This window comes from Elgaria multicarinata, chromosome 4 (assembly GCF_023053635.1).
Source record: "Elgaria multicarinata webbii isolate HBS135686 ecotype San Diego chromosome 4, rElgMul1.1.pri, whole genome shotgun sequence".
NCBI classification, from domain to species: Eukaryota; Metazoa; Chordata; class Lepidosauria; order Squamata; family Anguidae; genus Elgaria; species Elgaria multicarinata.
In genome coordinates, this window is record NC_086174.1 from 23384004 (window position 1) to 23400422 (window position 16419).

Genomic DNA, 16419 nt, shown 5'->3' on the forward strand with positions numbered 1-16419 from the left:
TTTGCGCCCACTTATGGGTTGGTTTGCTATGCGTTAGTGCTCAAGCCATCCTTGCGGCACTACAATGCATGCTGCCTGCCTGCTTTCCATTGATGGTGCTATATAAATAAATAATAATAATAATAATAATTCTCCCCTTCCCGCCTTGCAGCGATGGTGTATGTGTCTTGCTTTGACTAAGGGGAGAAGTCCTTCCTGCGCTCACTTAGACTTTATCAAATTCAATAATCCCTTTTTCAAATGTGCCAGAAGATTTAGGGTTATCTCGTGGCATGTTGGGATTGCCTTGGAACTGGCCCCATTGAGCTGTCTGCAATTGCAACTTTAAATCCCTGACATACTGGAGTGTTCAAATTTCAAAAGTTCCCCTAACATCAGGGGATGATGGGATTGCCTTGAAACTTGGTGTCCATGGGGACACATGGGTAAGCTGTCATGGGACCAAAGGATAGGTTTCTAACGTGCAAATTGACGTAGTTGTAGAATGGGACTTGATTTGGGGTGAGTTAAAAAGTTTAAGCCGCGCCAAAAATCAGGGGATGATGGGATTTGCTTGCAACTTGGCGTGCATGTGGACACATGGATAAGCTCTCCTGGTGCCGAGTTTGAGGTTTCTAACATGCAAATTGACGGAGCTATCCCAAGGGGTGTGAATGGGGTGCCCGATTTTCATAAATTCCCCAAAAATCAGGGGATGATGGGATTGCCTTGAAACTTGGCGTGCATGTGGACACGTGGATAAGCTATCATGGTGCTGAGTTTGAGGTTTCTAACGTGCAAATTGACGTAGTTGTAGAATGGGACAATTTGGGGTGAGTTAAGCCATGCCAAAAATCAGGGGATGATGGGATTTGCTTGCAACTTGGCGTGCATGTGGACACATGGATAAGCTCTCCTGGTGCCGAGTTTGAGGTTTCTAACATGCAAATTGACGGAGCTATCCCAAGGGGTGTGAATGGGGTGCCCGATTTTCATAAATTCCCCAAAAATCAGGGGATGATGGGATTGCCTTGAAACTTGGCGTGCATGTGGACACGTGGATAAGCTATCATGGTGCTGAGTTTGAGGTTTCTAACGTGCAAATTGACGGAGCTATCTAAAGGGGTGTGAATTAGGGTTATGGGAGGTGCGTTAGAGGGTAGAGCCGCGCCAAAAATCAGGGGATGATGGGATTTGCTTGCAACTTGGCGTGCATGTGGACACATGGATAAGCTGCCCTGGTGCCGAGTTTGAGGTTTGTAACATGCAAATTGACGGAGCTATCCCAAGGGGTGTGAATGGGGTGCCCGATTTTCAAAAATTCGCCAAAAATCAGGGGATGATGGGATTGCCTTGAAACTTGGCGTGTGTGTGTATACGCCCATGAGGTGTCATGGTGCCAAACGTGAGGTTTCTAACTTCAACGGAAAAAAAGTTGTTTACTTTTTTAGCTTTCAATGCAAGCCTATGGGGGGGCAAAAACGGAGCTCCGGATCCGATCCGGAGCTCCGGGCGGAGCGGAGCGGAAGTGGGCGGAGCGGGGGCGGGGCGGAGCGACCCGCTCCGAAAAATGGCGGATCTGCAAGTGAAGCGGAGCGGGGGGTCCGTGCACACCCCTACTAAGGACACATGGCTGTGTGTCCTAAGTTCTGCATAGCTATCATCTTTTTCTAATATATCTTTAGCCAAAAGAACTATACAGTCTTGGGGTTAACTGAATGCAGGACAGGAGTCAATCTCTACAGCATGTCCAGCAGGCACAGTTAGGGTGACCATATGGAAAAGAGGACAGGGCTCCTGTAGATTTAACAGTTGAATAGAAAAGGGAAATTCAGCAGGTGTCATTTGTATGCATGCAGCACCTGGTGAAATTCCCTCTTCATCACAATAGTTAAAGCTGCAGGAGCCCTGCCCTCTTGACCAGATACATCCCTGGTGAACAGGGGATACATTGCACAGGTATCCATCAAGAATCCCTGTATGCAGAGCCACCATCCCATCTCCAAAACATTTTGTTTATAACAAAGCAAACCAGATGTGCAAACCCATTGCCAGACCAACAACGGCAGGCGGCCTTGGTTGTCACCTGCAAAGCACACAACTTTGCAGGTGATGGCCTGCTTCTGCTCTGAGGCAGGCAAACGTTAAGATGTTGGTTACAGCTCATTTGTTGCAAAATATTGGACAACAGCTGTATCAATAACTCATTTGAGGAGCTGTTGTTTACATGGAACGTCTCTTCTATCACAGAAGGCCACCTGGCACAGGGACGTTAATGAGATCCTTGAGGATTTTCAAATAAAAGGTTAACATCTATTTAAAAGCCAAAGAACATCCTCAGAGAATTCATGTTACACACAATCCTTTGCTGTTCCTTCAAAATAAATTCTGATCAGCTATTGCAAGTTTTTCCCCACCCCCACCCTGGTATCACCCTTTGTAAGACTTCAAAAGCACCATCCCGATTAGGGAGATGGAAGAATTTGGAAAAGTTGTTAAGTTCTTAGCAAAACAATAGACCAAACAATATTCTCGACTATCTGCACAGGTCAAAGTCAGTAGGTAATGCTATTTCCAGTACAGAGAGGACCATGTTGTACCTGCCTGCCAGATAGCTATTAAAGATGAAGAGTCTAACAGACCAAAAGAGGAGGCAACCCAAATTAAGCACAGCAAAAGTGGTTGAGTGCAATGGGGTTCAGACCCAGATTTTGAAGAGCTAAGCACTCGAAGGGCTCCTCTAAATTAGTAATTTGTTTCATGCTTGTGATTGACCATTCATGGAAGCTTGCGGGTCCATTACATGATGTCGGCAAACACCAGGACATCTCCTGCACTATCCCCTGGAAATCTCGCTATGAAAAGAACCGCAGATTATACGGTAATATCCAGAAAAAGTGGAATTTTCCATGACTGGATAGCACTGACTCAATGGAAGTGAATGGAGTACACTTAGGGGAGAAGTATTCAATTCAAACCACATGGTTGCTTCTCTCCACCCATATATTGCAGCTCATAACAATTGCACAAAAGAAACAGGAAGCACAAAGGCAACGCGATTTCCCTTTAACGTAGAGATGCTCAAAGACTTGGACCTGGCTGGACAAATCTGTCAGTTCTGTTTCTCCCACATTCTTTTTTACCTACATTGGAATATAGCAATTGAAGGATATAACTTGTTCAAAAAGAACAGAAGAAATAGAAAGGGAGGTGGAGTTGTACTAAAAATACCTATCCCTGCACAGAAATACAGGCAGATCAGACTGGGAGCCCCATCGAGAGCATCTGGATTAAAATAAATGGGGCAAGGAATAAAAAGAACATGATAATCGGAGTCTACTACCGACCACCCAATCAAGGAAAAGACGAGGATGAAACTTTTGAGAAACAAATTGCCAGTGATTCAAGGAAGTGTGATGTAGTAGTGATGGGGGACTTTAATTACCCTGATATCTTTTGGGAGACAAATACTGCCAAAAGCGGCCCTTCCAAGAAATTCCTGACATGTGTGGGTGATAACTTTCTCCTACAGAAAGTGGAGGAAGGAACTAGAGGATCGGCAATCCTTGGCTTGATATTGACCAATAGGGATGACTTAGTGGATAAAGTGGCAGTTACGGGAACTCTGGGGGAAAGTGACCACATCATACTTGAATTCCTGATTATGAAGGAGACAAAAGTTGAGCGTAGCCATACACGTACTCTGGATTTTAGGAAAGCTGATTTTAATAAACTCAGAACTATGATAAGTAAGGTCCCATGGCAAATGAGCCTAATGAGAAAAGGAGTGCAGGATGGGTGGGAGTATTTAAAAAAGGAAATTTTAAAGGCACAGTTACAAACAATTCCAACAAGGAGAAAAGATAGAAGACAACAGAGGAAACCAATGTGGCTCCACAAAAAGCTTAGAGATGACCTGAAAACAAAAAAGAATACATATAGGAAGTGGAAGGAAGGCCAGGCTACAAAAGAAGAGTACAGACAAGTGGTGCAGAAATGCTGAAATGGCGTCAGGAAGGCTAAAGCTGAGAATGAGCTGAGATTAGCAAGGGATGCTAAAAGCAATAAAAAGGATTTCTTCAGATACATGAGTAGTAAAAGACAGAGGAAAGAAATGGTGGTTCAACTGCTTAATGAGGATGGCAAATTGATAACAGATGACAAAGAAAAGGCTGAAGTGCTCAATTCCTACTTTGCCTCAGTCTTCTCCCAAAAGCGGGTCTATGACCCCCCTGGAAAAAGTGAAGCAGAAGTTGAGGGTGCAGGATTACAGTTTGAGATTGATAAACAAATGGTCAAAGAACACCTAATTTCCTTGAATGAGTTCAAATCTCCAGGGCCCGATGAACGGCATCCTAGAGTAATGAAGGAGTTAGCAGAAGAACTTTCAGAACCTTTGTCTATTACTTTGCAAAATCATGGAAGACGGGTGAGGTGCCGGACGACTGGAGGAGGGCTAACGTTGTCCCTATCTTCAAAAAGGCAAAAAGGAGGAACCTGGGAACTACAGGCCAGTCAGTCTGACTTCCATCCCTGGGAAAATTCTGGAGCAGATTATAAAGAAGTCAATCTGTAAACACCTTGAAATCAATGCAGTGATCACTAGAAGCCAACATGGATTTGTCAAGAACAAGTCCTGTCAGACTAATTTGATCTCATTTTTTGATAGGGTAACCTCCCTTGTGGACTGTGGGAATGCTGTGGACGTCATATATCTTGACTTCAGCAAAGCTTTTGACAAAGTACCACATGACATTCTGATTAACAAACTAACTAAAAGTGGGCTAGATGGAACAACTATTAGGTGGATTCACAGTTGGCTACAGAATCGGACTCAAAGAGTACTTATCAAGGGAACCTTCTCAAACTGGGGAGAGGCAACAAGTGGGGTACCTCAGGGCTCAGTCCTGGGCCCAGTGCTCTTCAACATTTTTATTAATGATTTGGACGAGGAGGTGCAGGGAACGCTGATCAAATTTGCAGATGACACAAAATTGGGTGGGATAGCTAATACTCTGGAAGACAGAAACAAACTTCAAAGTGATCTTGATAGGCTGGAGTGCTGGGCTGAAAACAACAGAATGAAATTTAATAGGGATAAATGCCAAGTTCTACATTTAGGAAATAGAAACCAAATGCACAGTTACAAGATGGGGGATACTTGGCCAAGCAATACTACAAACAAGAAGGATCTTGGAATTGTTGTAGATCGCAAGCTGAATATGAGCCAACATATCAAGAAAATAAATGCTATTTTGGGCTGCATTAATAGTATAGCTTCCAAATCACGTGAGGTACTGGTTCCTCTCTATTCGGCCCTGGTTAGGCCTCATCTAGAGTATTGCATCCAGTTCTGGGCTCCATAATTCAAGAAGGATGCAGACAAGCTGGAGCGTGTTCAGAGGAGGACAACCAGGATGTTCAGGGGTCTGGAAACAAAGCCCTATGAAGAGAGACTGAAACAACTGGGCATGTTTAGCCTGGAGAAGAGAAGATTGAGGGGAGACATGATAGCACTCTTCAAATACTTAAAAGGTTGTCACACAGAGGAGGGCCAGGATCTCTTCTCGATCCTCCCAGAGTGCAGGACACGGAATAACGGGCTCAAGTTAAAGGAAGCCAGATTCCAGCTGGACATCAAGAAAAACATCCTGACTGTTAGAGCAGTACGACAATGGAATCAGTTACCTGGTGAGGTTGTGGCCTCTCCCACGCTAGAGGCTTTCAAGAGGCAGCTGGACAACCATCTGTCAGGGATGCTTTAGAGTGGATTCCTGTTTTGAGCAGTGGGTTGGACTTGATGGCCTTGTAGGCTCCTTCCAACTCTGCTATTCTATGATTCTATGATTCCATTTATAAAGAAATTTGCCAATTTTGGAAAGTTCTTAGCAAAAAAACATGAAACCCACAAAATTCTCAACCCATCCCTATTGACCATGTCATTTCCATTTCTACCTTTTTCCACATGACCGACAGCACAGATTCAACACAAGCTTGGCCCACCTTGCTTCCCTTTGGTTCTTCCCCCTTTACCTTCACCTGCACCCACTACTGGAATGCTGCCCCAAAGAGTTTCTCTGAAATTGAATTTGGTTCTTGGGCTGAAAGACATTTGACATCCCTGAGGTAAAACAATTCAGTAGATGTTGGGAAAATGAAAAGGTCTTTGGTACCAGAAGGGCAAGAGAGTAGACACCAAGGAAGCCTCCCTGGGCAGAGTGTTCCAAAAACAAGGTTCCCCAACCAAAGAAGCCCTCTCAATGGTTGGCCACTCACTCAACTTCAGAAGGTGAGTGACACACAGTGAAGGACCTCCAATGAAGATCTCCTGGGTAAATATGGATCATGCTAATTCAGTCTGTGTAAAACGTGAGCAGTGTTGAGTAGTTGCAGCTGGGGTCAAACTAGACAAGACCCTCAGGGTGGAGGGATGGAGAACAAAATGGATCTCTAGAAGCGTCTTTACAGCCCCAGGGCCAGCCTCGAAAACTAATGGGGGAGCAGTATCAATTCGAGTGTTGAAGCTGTGAACTTCCCCATCTATGCTCTCCTGTATATAGTGATGAAAACCATAAGCTAGAAAAATGTCACAGGCCTGCAGTGACTCCATTCCAAGGAAAATCAAAACCCAAGGTCATGCCTTAACCCCTGGAGTTCTCACCACTTGGATAATCAAGCTCCAATGGTGTAACACTATTAACCTGTGGGTCAGCTTTTTTTTTTAATTATTGGGGAGGAAAGCAGTAAGATCTGACATTTTCACCCATCACAGGTCATTTCCCTGTTTTTAGCAATCTGCCTGGGTTCCTTGCCATATCAGCCAACTGTTCTTCTTTTATAGTGCAGAAGATTGGTAGCTAATTCGAGCAAAAAGCTTTTTCTGCTCAGCCTGTGTAAGGCATGTCTGAATCACTGTCATGATCTGTCACCTCTGGTCACCAACGCTTGTTAGGTGCTATGTGACTGTGGTGCTATCCCTTCTCCCTGTCTTTTGTTGTACAGTATGTTCCACTTGATGACACATTTCTATGGAAAAAATACAGATTGGTGATGTTATGATGTACCAGAGAAGCAGAGAAAGGCAATTCCCTAATTAGAAGGTTGCATAACAATGATAGGTTTAAGGCCATTCTATACATCACAGCCCTGTAGTGATGTGTTGGTTCAAGAAAAGAGATCCAGAAAAAACAACACATCATCAGTCTTGCAGTGATGTGTGTGTGTGTTTCTCGACCTGGTCTCTAAATCCACTCCACTCCCACTTATCTGGCAACTTGAGCAGAAGAACATAAAAAGAGCTATGCTTGATCAAACCAAGGTTCCATCTAGTCTGGCACTGAAAGGGTTAAAAAAACCGGTAACTGGAGACGGAAGATGCTACTTCAAACTGCAGAGGGCTAAGGCCGTTTCTACACCAGCCTGAAAATCTGGGCTGGTCACAGCTGAGTACCTGTGCGTCCAAATGACGCACAGGGACTTCACAGAGGAAGGAGGGATGAGAATGGGTTTTCCCAGGGATTAATAATCCCTGGGAAAACCCGATTCTTCCCATGGTCTCGGGATCGTCTCAAGACCGTGGGACGTGGGACCACCTGTCCCGGCTTCTTCCCTCCTCCCCGCGAGTAGCATAAAACATAAGATTGATAAACATCTGACTTCTGATTGGTGAATGGGTGGTCTCACCACCCCATTTTTGGTTGAAACATGGTTGTCCCGCCACTCATTAGGGCCAGACAACTTTATAAAAGCTCAGGGAGTAAGAGATGACCTCCACTTCACTCTGCTCTCTTGCTTCAGCACTGATCTTCACTGGACCACCAGAAACCAAGATTTGGGTAACTATGGACCTTTTTAGATTGCTGAAAGCTCTACTGCTAGGGTGACCATATGAAAAGGATGACAGGGCTCCTGTATCTTTAACAGTTGCATAGAAAAAGGAATTTCAGCTGGTGTCATTTGCATGCATGCAGCACCTGGTGAAATTCCCTCTTCATCACAACAGCTAAAGCTGTAGGAGTTATACTAGAGTGACCAGATACAAAAGAGGGCAGGGCTCCTGCAGCTTTAACTGTTGTGACGAAGAGGCAATTTCACCAGGTGCTGCATGCATACAAACGACACCTGCAGAAATTCCCTTTGCTATACAACTGTTAAAGATACAGGAGCCGTGCCCACCTTTCCATATGGGTCACCCTAAGTTACATGTGCCCTCACCATTGGCTATGCTGCCTAGGGCTACCAGGCGTTGTAACTGAAAACATCTGGGCCCCCCACAACATCTGGGGGCCCACCCCAGCTTTATATGTCTTTGGGACAAGTAGGGTGGGAAATAAACTTTTTTCATGCATACTGCTGTTCTATATTTTCAATATGCCTGCAACGTCATGTGCCATTTTTGTTTTGTTTTGTGTATTTCTTATGATATTTTAGCTAAGGTGCATCTTATATGATTCATCAAGAGCTCTCTAAATCATCTGCAGGCAATGAGCATTTTCTTAAAAGCTGTTTCATTAGTTGCCTTTTTTAAAAAATAAAATCATCTTTGTGTTGTGCCCAAGTGAAATTTCCTGAGATCGCTACCTAGTCCCCCTCTCGTACATCTCTCTCTCTCTCTCTCTCTCTCTTTCAGACAAAATGAAATTGTATTGCCACAGGGTGAAGAAAACGCACACACGCACACTCACACATGAGATGTCACAATCTGAAATGTGTTAAAAAGCATCATTTTTATGCTCGGAGGAACATGACAGATGCGAACACATGAACGCGAGAGGGGGGAAAATAGACTGACTTAAGCCTATCTACTGGATATAACTAGTTTTTTTTTAATATATATATATATATATATATATATATATATATATATATATCTTGGCTTTATAACAATAATATAGAAGTGTTGCTTGACATGCTGGTGCTACTTGTGTCTCTGTCTGAGTGATTGAAAATAGATGGACTGGGGTAAATGATTTTGTTACAAAGCAATGAGACAGCACAAGATCTGTGTCAGTTGTTCATATATTAAAAGGTTGGTTTGTTTCTCTTTGCAAGATAAAGCTGATATCCTGTAATTACTTCAGGGGCATGCAAACCTGTCAGAATCGATCAGTGTTACCCAGATCTTCTGTGGTAAAAAGAAATGTGATTGCTTTCTAGGATGCAATAGCCCCATCTGGACGTATACACCCCCCTTTTGCTCAATTCCAAAAGCCCAAGGGGTGGGTGGGCATAAGAACATAAGAAGAGCCCTGCTGGATCAGACCAGCAGTCCATCTAATCCAGCACTCTGTTCACACAGTGGCCGACCAGCCATTGGCTAGGGATGAACAAGCAGGACATGGTGCAACAGCACCCTCCCACCCATGTTCCCCGGCAACTGGTGAACGCAGGCTTACTGCCTCGGATACCGGAGGTAGCACCTAGTCATCAGGGCTAGTAGCCATGGATCGCCTTCTCCTCCAGGAATTTATCCAACCCCCTTTTAAAGCCATCCAAATGGGTGGCCATTACTACATCTTGTGGTAGTGAGTTCCATAATTTAACTATGTGCTGTGTGAAGAGAGTCCTTCCTTTTATTTGTCCTGGATCTTCCACCAATCAGTGGTGTGCTGGGGGCATCAGATGAGGTGGAGCCTGTGCCTTCTAGCCCCACCCTCCTCTATTCCACCTTCCTATGTTGGCCAAGAAGCTCTGAATTGGGGAACTTTCCGGCGAAAGGTGATTTAGGACCCTCTGGAGCCAGGCAATGGGGAGATGTAATGAAGGAGGAGGTGGCCTCACAACGGTGGATCTCGAAAGACAGTTGGTCCACCGTTCTCAGTTTTCCCCTTCAGTGTACAACAGTAGGGGAGTGTTGCGTGTTTGGATTTTTGTTTTCCCCATGAAGTTTTATTTGATTTCAAAATAAAGTTAACATAACAGCAGCAAAAAAGAAGAACATAATAATCATAATACATCAAAATTACTAAAGAAACACAGGAATTCGCTAATGATAAATCTTAGTCTATAGCTAATATGTTTATGGAACATCTACAGTAAAACGGGCTAAGATGGAAATCAATACCTAATGAAAGAAGGAAAATGTGGTAATGGTTTTTAATTCTCTGTAAAACATAATCCCACAAAAGGGAGTCTTGACTAAATCAATGGGATTTAAGTTTGTCATTACTAGGTAGTTTCTTTTAGTAGTATTTGATTATAGCTAGATTTTCCTGGACTGTGCCCTTTAGGCATAGTTTTTTCTGCAGAAGGCCAACTTACAAGTCTTATATAAGAATACATTAGTGTAAGGCTTATTACTTGAGATCCACTAGACCAATTTTTCTCATTTTTGTTTTAAACAGAAGCTTGAGCAGTGTAGACATGCAGAAAAATTTGAAAGTCTGAAAAAGTTCAAAGCTCAAGCTTTAATAGCAATTAATCTCCTCTGTGTCAAACAAGCAGGGGAAGCCCATCTGCCAAGAAAATGACAGACAGCCCTGATGGGCCAGTCAGTGTGGTGTGAAGGCGGGCCCCAGGTGCACTGTTCCTGCCAGTGGGGAGGCAGAAAGGGGCAGAGGCAGCCAATCGGGGCATGTGAAAGAGCAGGCAGGGCACGCCACATGCAAATTTCTGATGGGGGGGGGGATTCACGACACATGAGCCACATTTGCTGCATTCATGAGCCCCTCTGTGGTAAAGGGACTGAGGGGCAAATAAGTGGGAAATGAGCAGAACTACCAGCACCCATGTCAACATGGGCTTTATAATGTTTTGCTGTAGGCGTGAGGTCTGACACTGTCATCCAGTGTCGTGATTCTAAGCTCCATCACAAAGATGTGAGATAAGAAAGAGGTCTGCTGTGCAATCCACAAAGCTTTATTCAGTATTTATTTATTTATTTATTTTATTTATTGCATTTGTAGACTGCCCCATAGCCGAAGCTCTCTGGGCAGTTCACAGTAAATCCCTGGGGTTAAGGTAGCGGCAGTGCACAACTATTTCAGCTTCACCGGCTTACTCGGTGTCCCTGTCTAGCTGTGTGGGATTACCCAGGAGGCCATGTCCTTTTCTCCTGTCCCCACCTCCTTTCACCCAACCACCAATCGTTCAGTAGTTTCCAGTTTTTCTGCTCCCCTCCCCCGTTCTAAATAGTTGAGATGTGTCCCCCAGACTTAGTTGCACCGAGACAAAATTAGCTTTTGGGCAGATTAGAAATGTAATAAATAAATAAATGAGTAAAATTATTTGCTGGCAATAAGAACTTTAAGCTAAAATGTGCCGGCATTTTGAGGGTTTGGGCACCGCCCCTTTCGATTTATGGCTCCGCCCATGAGTGGAATGCAGTCCCTGAGAGCGCCTCTGAATTTGGAATTTGGCCCTTGGGTGTAAGAGGTTCTGCCCCCCTGGCTTACAGACTGGGATCTTAGTGAAGATAACAATAATAACAGTATAATGAACATGTTTGTGCATATTTGGACCTCCAGGGAGTATAAACTTTTATTACTTTGTAGAAAGAAGGACCAGGACCAGGTGAATATGAAATAAAGGAAAGCCCGCCTACACCGATACGATCCAGCTTCCTGTCGAAAGTACCACGGCTGTTGCCAGCCCATACTGTGAGTTGCAAATTGGGAAATGAGCCAATCCAATGTGGGTTTGAAATGCTTGCAATTGCAGTGCAGGACCTTAGCCACAAGAAGAGCCTATGGGACCCTGCCCCTCTCAGGGAAATTCCAGGCCTAGTCCCTAGATTTTCAGCTTCCATAAAAGAAAAGAAGAAGGAACCCCGTTACCCTCACTCTTTTGAGATAGGAGGAAATCCATGGAGACAGTAGGAGGTATTCAGGAGTTAGGAAATTGTACCATGCAGGGGGTACAATTCCTGTAAATGCATTCTGCAGTGATTGTAGGTGGGTATGGATTTTAGGCATATAATTCCTCAACTCCTGACCTAGAAAGTGACTAAGTGTATTCAGCTGAACATGCTTGGACTCTTCCCTGAAATCAGGAACTGGAGGCCAGGAGGGGAAAACAATGTGCTTCACATTCTCCATCAAATCTTCCTGCTCAACAGGGGAAGGTTGGAGGTGGAGTTGCCATAGATGCAGGGTAGGTATGGCATTCAAGGTAGACATGGTTGGGCCTCTGCTGAGGGCCACAACCCAGAAGGGGCCAACTGACAAGAGCCCCCTGGAGTTGTTGTTCCTCTTCACCATTGCAACCGGCTTATTCACATCCCTCTTGCTCTGACCCACCTGGACAATAATGGTGGTGAGAAGAAAAACCTGTAGATGCCACGGCCTACTTGCTCACTGGCTCTCTCTTTGCCTGTCGAGCAAGCAAGTGGTAGCATTGATGGGAAAGATGAGGAGAAGCAAGAGCAGCTTGTGACAATGGCAGTGAGAAGGAAGACTCCCTGAGGGAAGAGGCTCATTGAGGGTGTCTTGCCCAAGAACCACCCAAAACCTGGAGCAGTACTGGGCAGCCCCAGTGGGTAGGTTCCACCTCTCGCTCCATGGGTACCATGTAAGAATGCCTGAATAAGGTTAGTATTGTTCTAAACCTTCTTCTGCCACCTAATTTTCTGGCCGATGAGTACAAAGCCACCAGGATAACTGAACAAGCATTAGACAGCAGGCTTTCCCCGACATGGTGCCTTCAAGATGTATTGGACTGCTGCCACTCGGCCAGCATGAGATCTGTGGAAGTGTAGATATAGGGAGAGCAAACTATGGGCACAGAGACCTGAGAAAGAGGTGACCTGAGAATGGGTTAAAAAGAAAACACTGTCAAAATGGTAACAGAGATGATTTCATAGAATCATAGAATAGCAAAGTTGGAAGGGGCCTACAAGGCCATCGAGTCCAACCCCTAGAGATATTTTCTAGAGATAACCAAGTGGCAATGCAGTCTCCTTGAATTAACAGAAGTGTTGAAGTAGCCCTCAAAGTGGCATGTCCCAGCTCCTCTGTGTTGCTTTATTGAAGTCGACCACCATTTACTTGATACTCAGATTTTTTTCTTTCTCTTTCTGTACAGAAAGTACCTGGACCAGGAAGTTATTGGCCTACAAAGCAAGCTCCAAAACAGCCTAGAACCATTGCCAGTCTGGGCCGAGAGCACACAATCTTCTTCAGCAACGTTCCTGAGCTTTAGATTGCCGAGTGGGGCCAGCGTACTGAACTGTAGGGACACCAGTTCTGAGAGAGGCACTTCTCTACTTGATTTGCATCCCGTATTCTTGATCTACACACTTGCATTCCTCTGGGTTTCAATGTGTCATGCACATCCGTAGGCTTTACACTCAGCATCCCAGTTCCACTTCGTTCCTGAAACTTCCCTAGCAGCCTAGATCGTTCCTGTTGTTAACCATGGCTAAGTTTGGTTGTCCGCCACTGCATTTGATACAACTTGCCTGAATTTGACTGCTTTTACTGAGAACAACCTTGGCTAGATGCAAGATCTGCATTGGAAGGAAAAAAGAATCCTGATTGCTAAATATTGTTGATGGGGTCAGCCTTCTCATTTTTCCCTGATGTAGAAAAAAAAGGATAGTTTGCTATGGCTTTCTATTTCCTCTTCTGATCTTCCACTCTGCTTGTCTATGGCCTACAAGGAACTTCTTCCAGAGCAGTGGCAAAAGGCGGGATATAACTAAATATAATAGGCATGAGAACCAATGGAGCTACTCTAGAATAAATGGCTTTAGGATATCAGTGCCATCTTCCTTGCAGCATTTTAAAGCCTTTTAGCATAGATGTGTGAATATAACTTATACTTGTTCAAAGGACTGTACCTTACAGGCCAGAAACACAACTGTACAACAATGGAAATGCCTATAGTTTTGTCTAAGTAATAATTACAACAAGACATCTGTAAATTTCTTCTCTATGGATTGTTTAGATAATAATTAAAGACCATAGGTTTGATCCAGACTTAGTCAGAGTAGGCCTATTCAAATCAATAGGACTTAAATTAGTTATTAATAACTTGCCCCATTGATTTCAATAGATCTACTCTAAGTCTAGATTCAGCCTTTTCTGTATTGGTACATTGTTTCTCTTATCTGTGATAATATTTAGCTTTTTTGTTATCTTTTATTGATTCCTTTCCGTCTCTCCCAAATGAAGGTTGTTGCCTTTATAACTGACGTTACATTAATAAGAGATGTTGATTTTTTGTGAAATCAAACCCGTTTTGTGAGCGTGGTGGACTGGCTAGGTGGCCAAAATCGGTTTGGTTAGGTTAAAAAAAAAATCTGGGCAGGAGTAGGCCTATACACAAAGTTCCTGGTGTGAGGTGAAGATATCGTGGCATATCAAGCATCTGACTGTATAGTAGCCATCTTTGTGAGGATTGGGTATTTCTCACCAATCCTCTATTTGTGTTACTTACTAACCATAGGGAACTAATGACGATGATTCAGTTCTCATTATGAAGGTCTTTCATGCCCCATTGTATATGCAACATGTCAAGAAAAGCTGGAGACAGAACAAATAGCGATGCTAAGAATTCCTAACACCCTATGTCCCATTGCTGCATTGCTTTGCATTCCAAAGCAATGCAGCAATGGGACATGGGAAGGCTGTAGGGTCTTTTTCTTAGGAGGTTTTCCAGGGAAGAGGGATTGTTTAAGTTATGGGATAATTTCCTTAAAACAAAAAGCTGTAGAAGATGAACATAATATTAATAGTACAGTATAATCAAATGGTTTACTTATAGAAGAGAAAACAATTAAAATATAATTTCAAAAAGATGATTAATATAATTAGTTCCTGGCAAACTTAAAAAAACACCACACCAATGTTTTATTTTGTGGATCTAAGAAAAGCTTTTGATAAAATTGAGTGGGCTTTCTTGACATGTTGAAAGCATTTTCTTTAGGGATAAACTTCAATACATGGATTAATCTGTTATGCAGTTTATGAATTGAGTGAATGGATGTTACCCAAAGAATATCAAGCCAGGCATTTGATAATGGTGTCCATTGTTGGCCAAGGAAGGCTTGGGAATGCTGGGAGTTGTAGGTCTTTTTTTGTCTAAACGTGCAAGGATAGAGGCTTTATTGAAGTTGAATAAATGTGATATTATGAAGAGAAATGGAAGAAATTCAAATAGGAAACAAGGGCTTAGGTAAACTGGCACTTTATTTCCCCCTTCCCCGCTTTGCCTCCCCTAACACTTAGCTGCAGTTTTAACTGACTTTGGGGAAATGGCAGCTTACAAAATTAACTGGCAAAAATCAAAAGGTTGGATCCAGACATAATCCATACTTAAAGTAGACCCATGAAAATAAAGTAGACCCATGGATTTCAATGGGTATATTCTAAATCTATGTTCAACCCAAAGGATTTTGGTATTGATGTGGATGCCGCTTTGAAGGCTAAGATTAGCAATCTTAGCTAATCTTAGTTAATATTCTATGATTCTATGAAATGCTAGATTATGGAACAGTGTGATGTGGCTGCAAAAAAGCAAATGCTATTTTGGGCTGCATTAATAGAAGTATAGCTTACAAATCACGTGCAGTACTGGTTCCTCTCTATTCGGCCCTGGTTAGGCCTCATCTTGAGTGTTGCATCCAGTTCTGGGCTCCACAATTCAAGAAGGATGCAGACAAGCTGGAGCATGTTCAAAAGAGGGTAATGAGGATGATCAGGTGTCTGGAAACAAAGCCCTATGAAGAGAGACTGAAAGAACTGGGCATGTTTAGCCTGGAGAAGAGAAGACTGAGGGGAGACCTGAAAGCACTCTTCAAATACTTAAAAGGTTGTCACACAGAGGAGGGCCAAGATCTCTTCTCGGTCCTCCCAGAGTGCAGGACACAGAATAATGGGCTCAAGTTACAGGAAGCCAGATTCCGGCTGGACATCAGGAAAAACTTCCTGACTGTTAGAGCCGTACAAAAATGGAACCAGTTATTGAGGGAGGTTGTGGGCTCTCCCACACTAGAGGCCTTCGAGAGGCAGCTGGACAACCATCTGTCAGGTATGCTTTAAGGTGGATTATTGCATTGAGCAAGGGGTTGGATTTGATGGCCTTATAGGACCCTTCCAACTCTACTATTCTATGGTACTATGAAAGAAAGTAGGTCCTACATATGTGGGGGTCAGATTGCTAGAAGGCATAAATAAGGACTGTCTAGACCAGGGTCTAGGAAATCTTTTTGGGACTGTGAGCACATTGGGCCATTTGAGAAACTGTCTTGATAACCACCACAAAATGGCTGCCCTGGGAAGCGTGGCTGGCTAGTCAAAAGGGCTAGAAACCTGCCAAGGAACTCTGAACAATGAAAAGGTGATCTGCCTCCAAACACTAAACTAGGGTGACCATATTTGGGAAACCAAAAAAGAGGACACCTAGTGTGTGTGTGGGGAAGCAGCTTTCTGAGTCCTGCAGAAAGTACGTTATTCCCCCGCCACCTTAAAGAACCCGATTGGAGTGGAGGAGGGGAAAGGA

At 43.7% G+C, this 16419-nt stretch overlaps 1 protein-coding gene across 1 annotated transcript in view; it reads left to right on the plus strand.

Annotated features, from left to right (window-relative positions):
* The window catches only part of STPG4 (sperm-tail PG-rich repeat containing 4), a 38091-nt gene extending 24975 nt beyond the window's left edge, over positions 1-13116 (plus strand). Inside the window, exons 6-7 of the mRNA XM_063123969.1 lie at positions 11472-11576; positions 13000-13116. Of these exons, the coding sequence (XP_062980039.1) occupies positions 11472-11576; positions 13000-13116 (222 nt within the window). The remainder of the gene's footprint in view (positions 1-11471; positions 11577-12999) is intronic.
* Positions 13117-16419: the final 3303 nt, after the last annotated feature.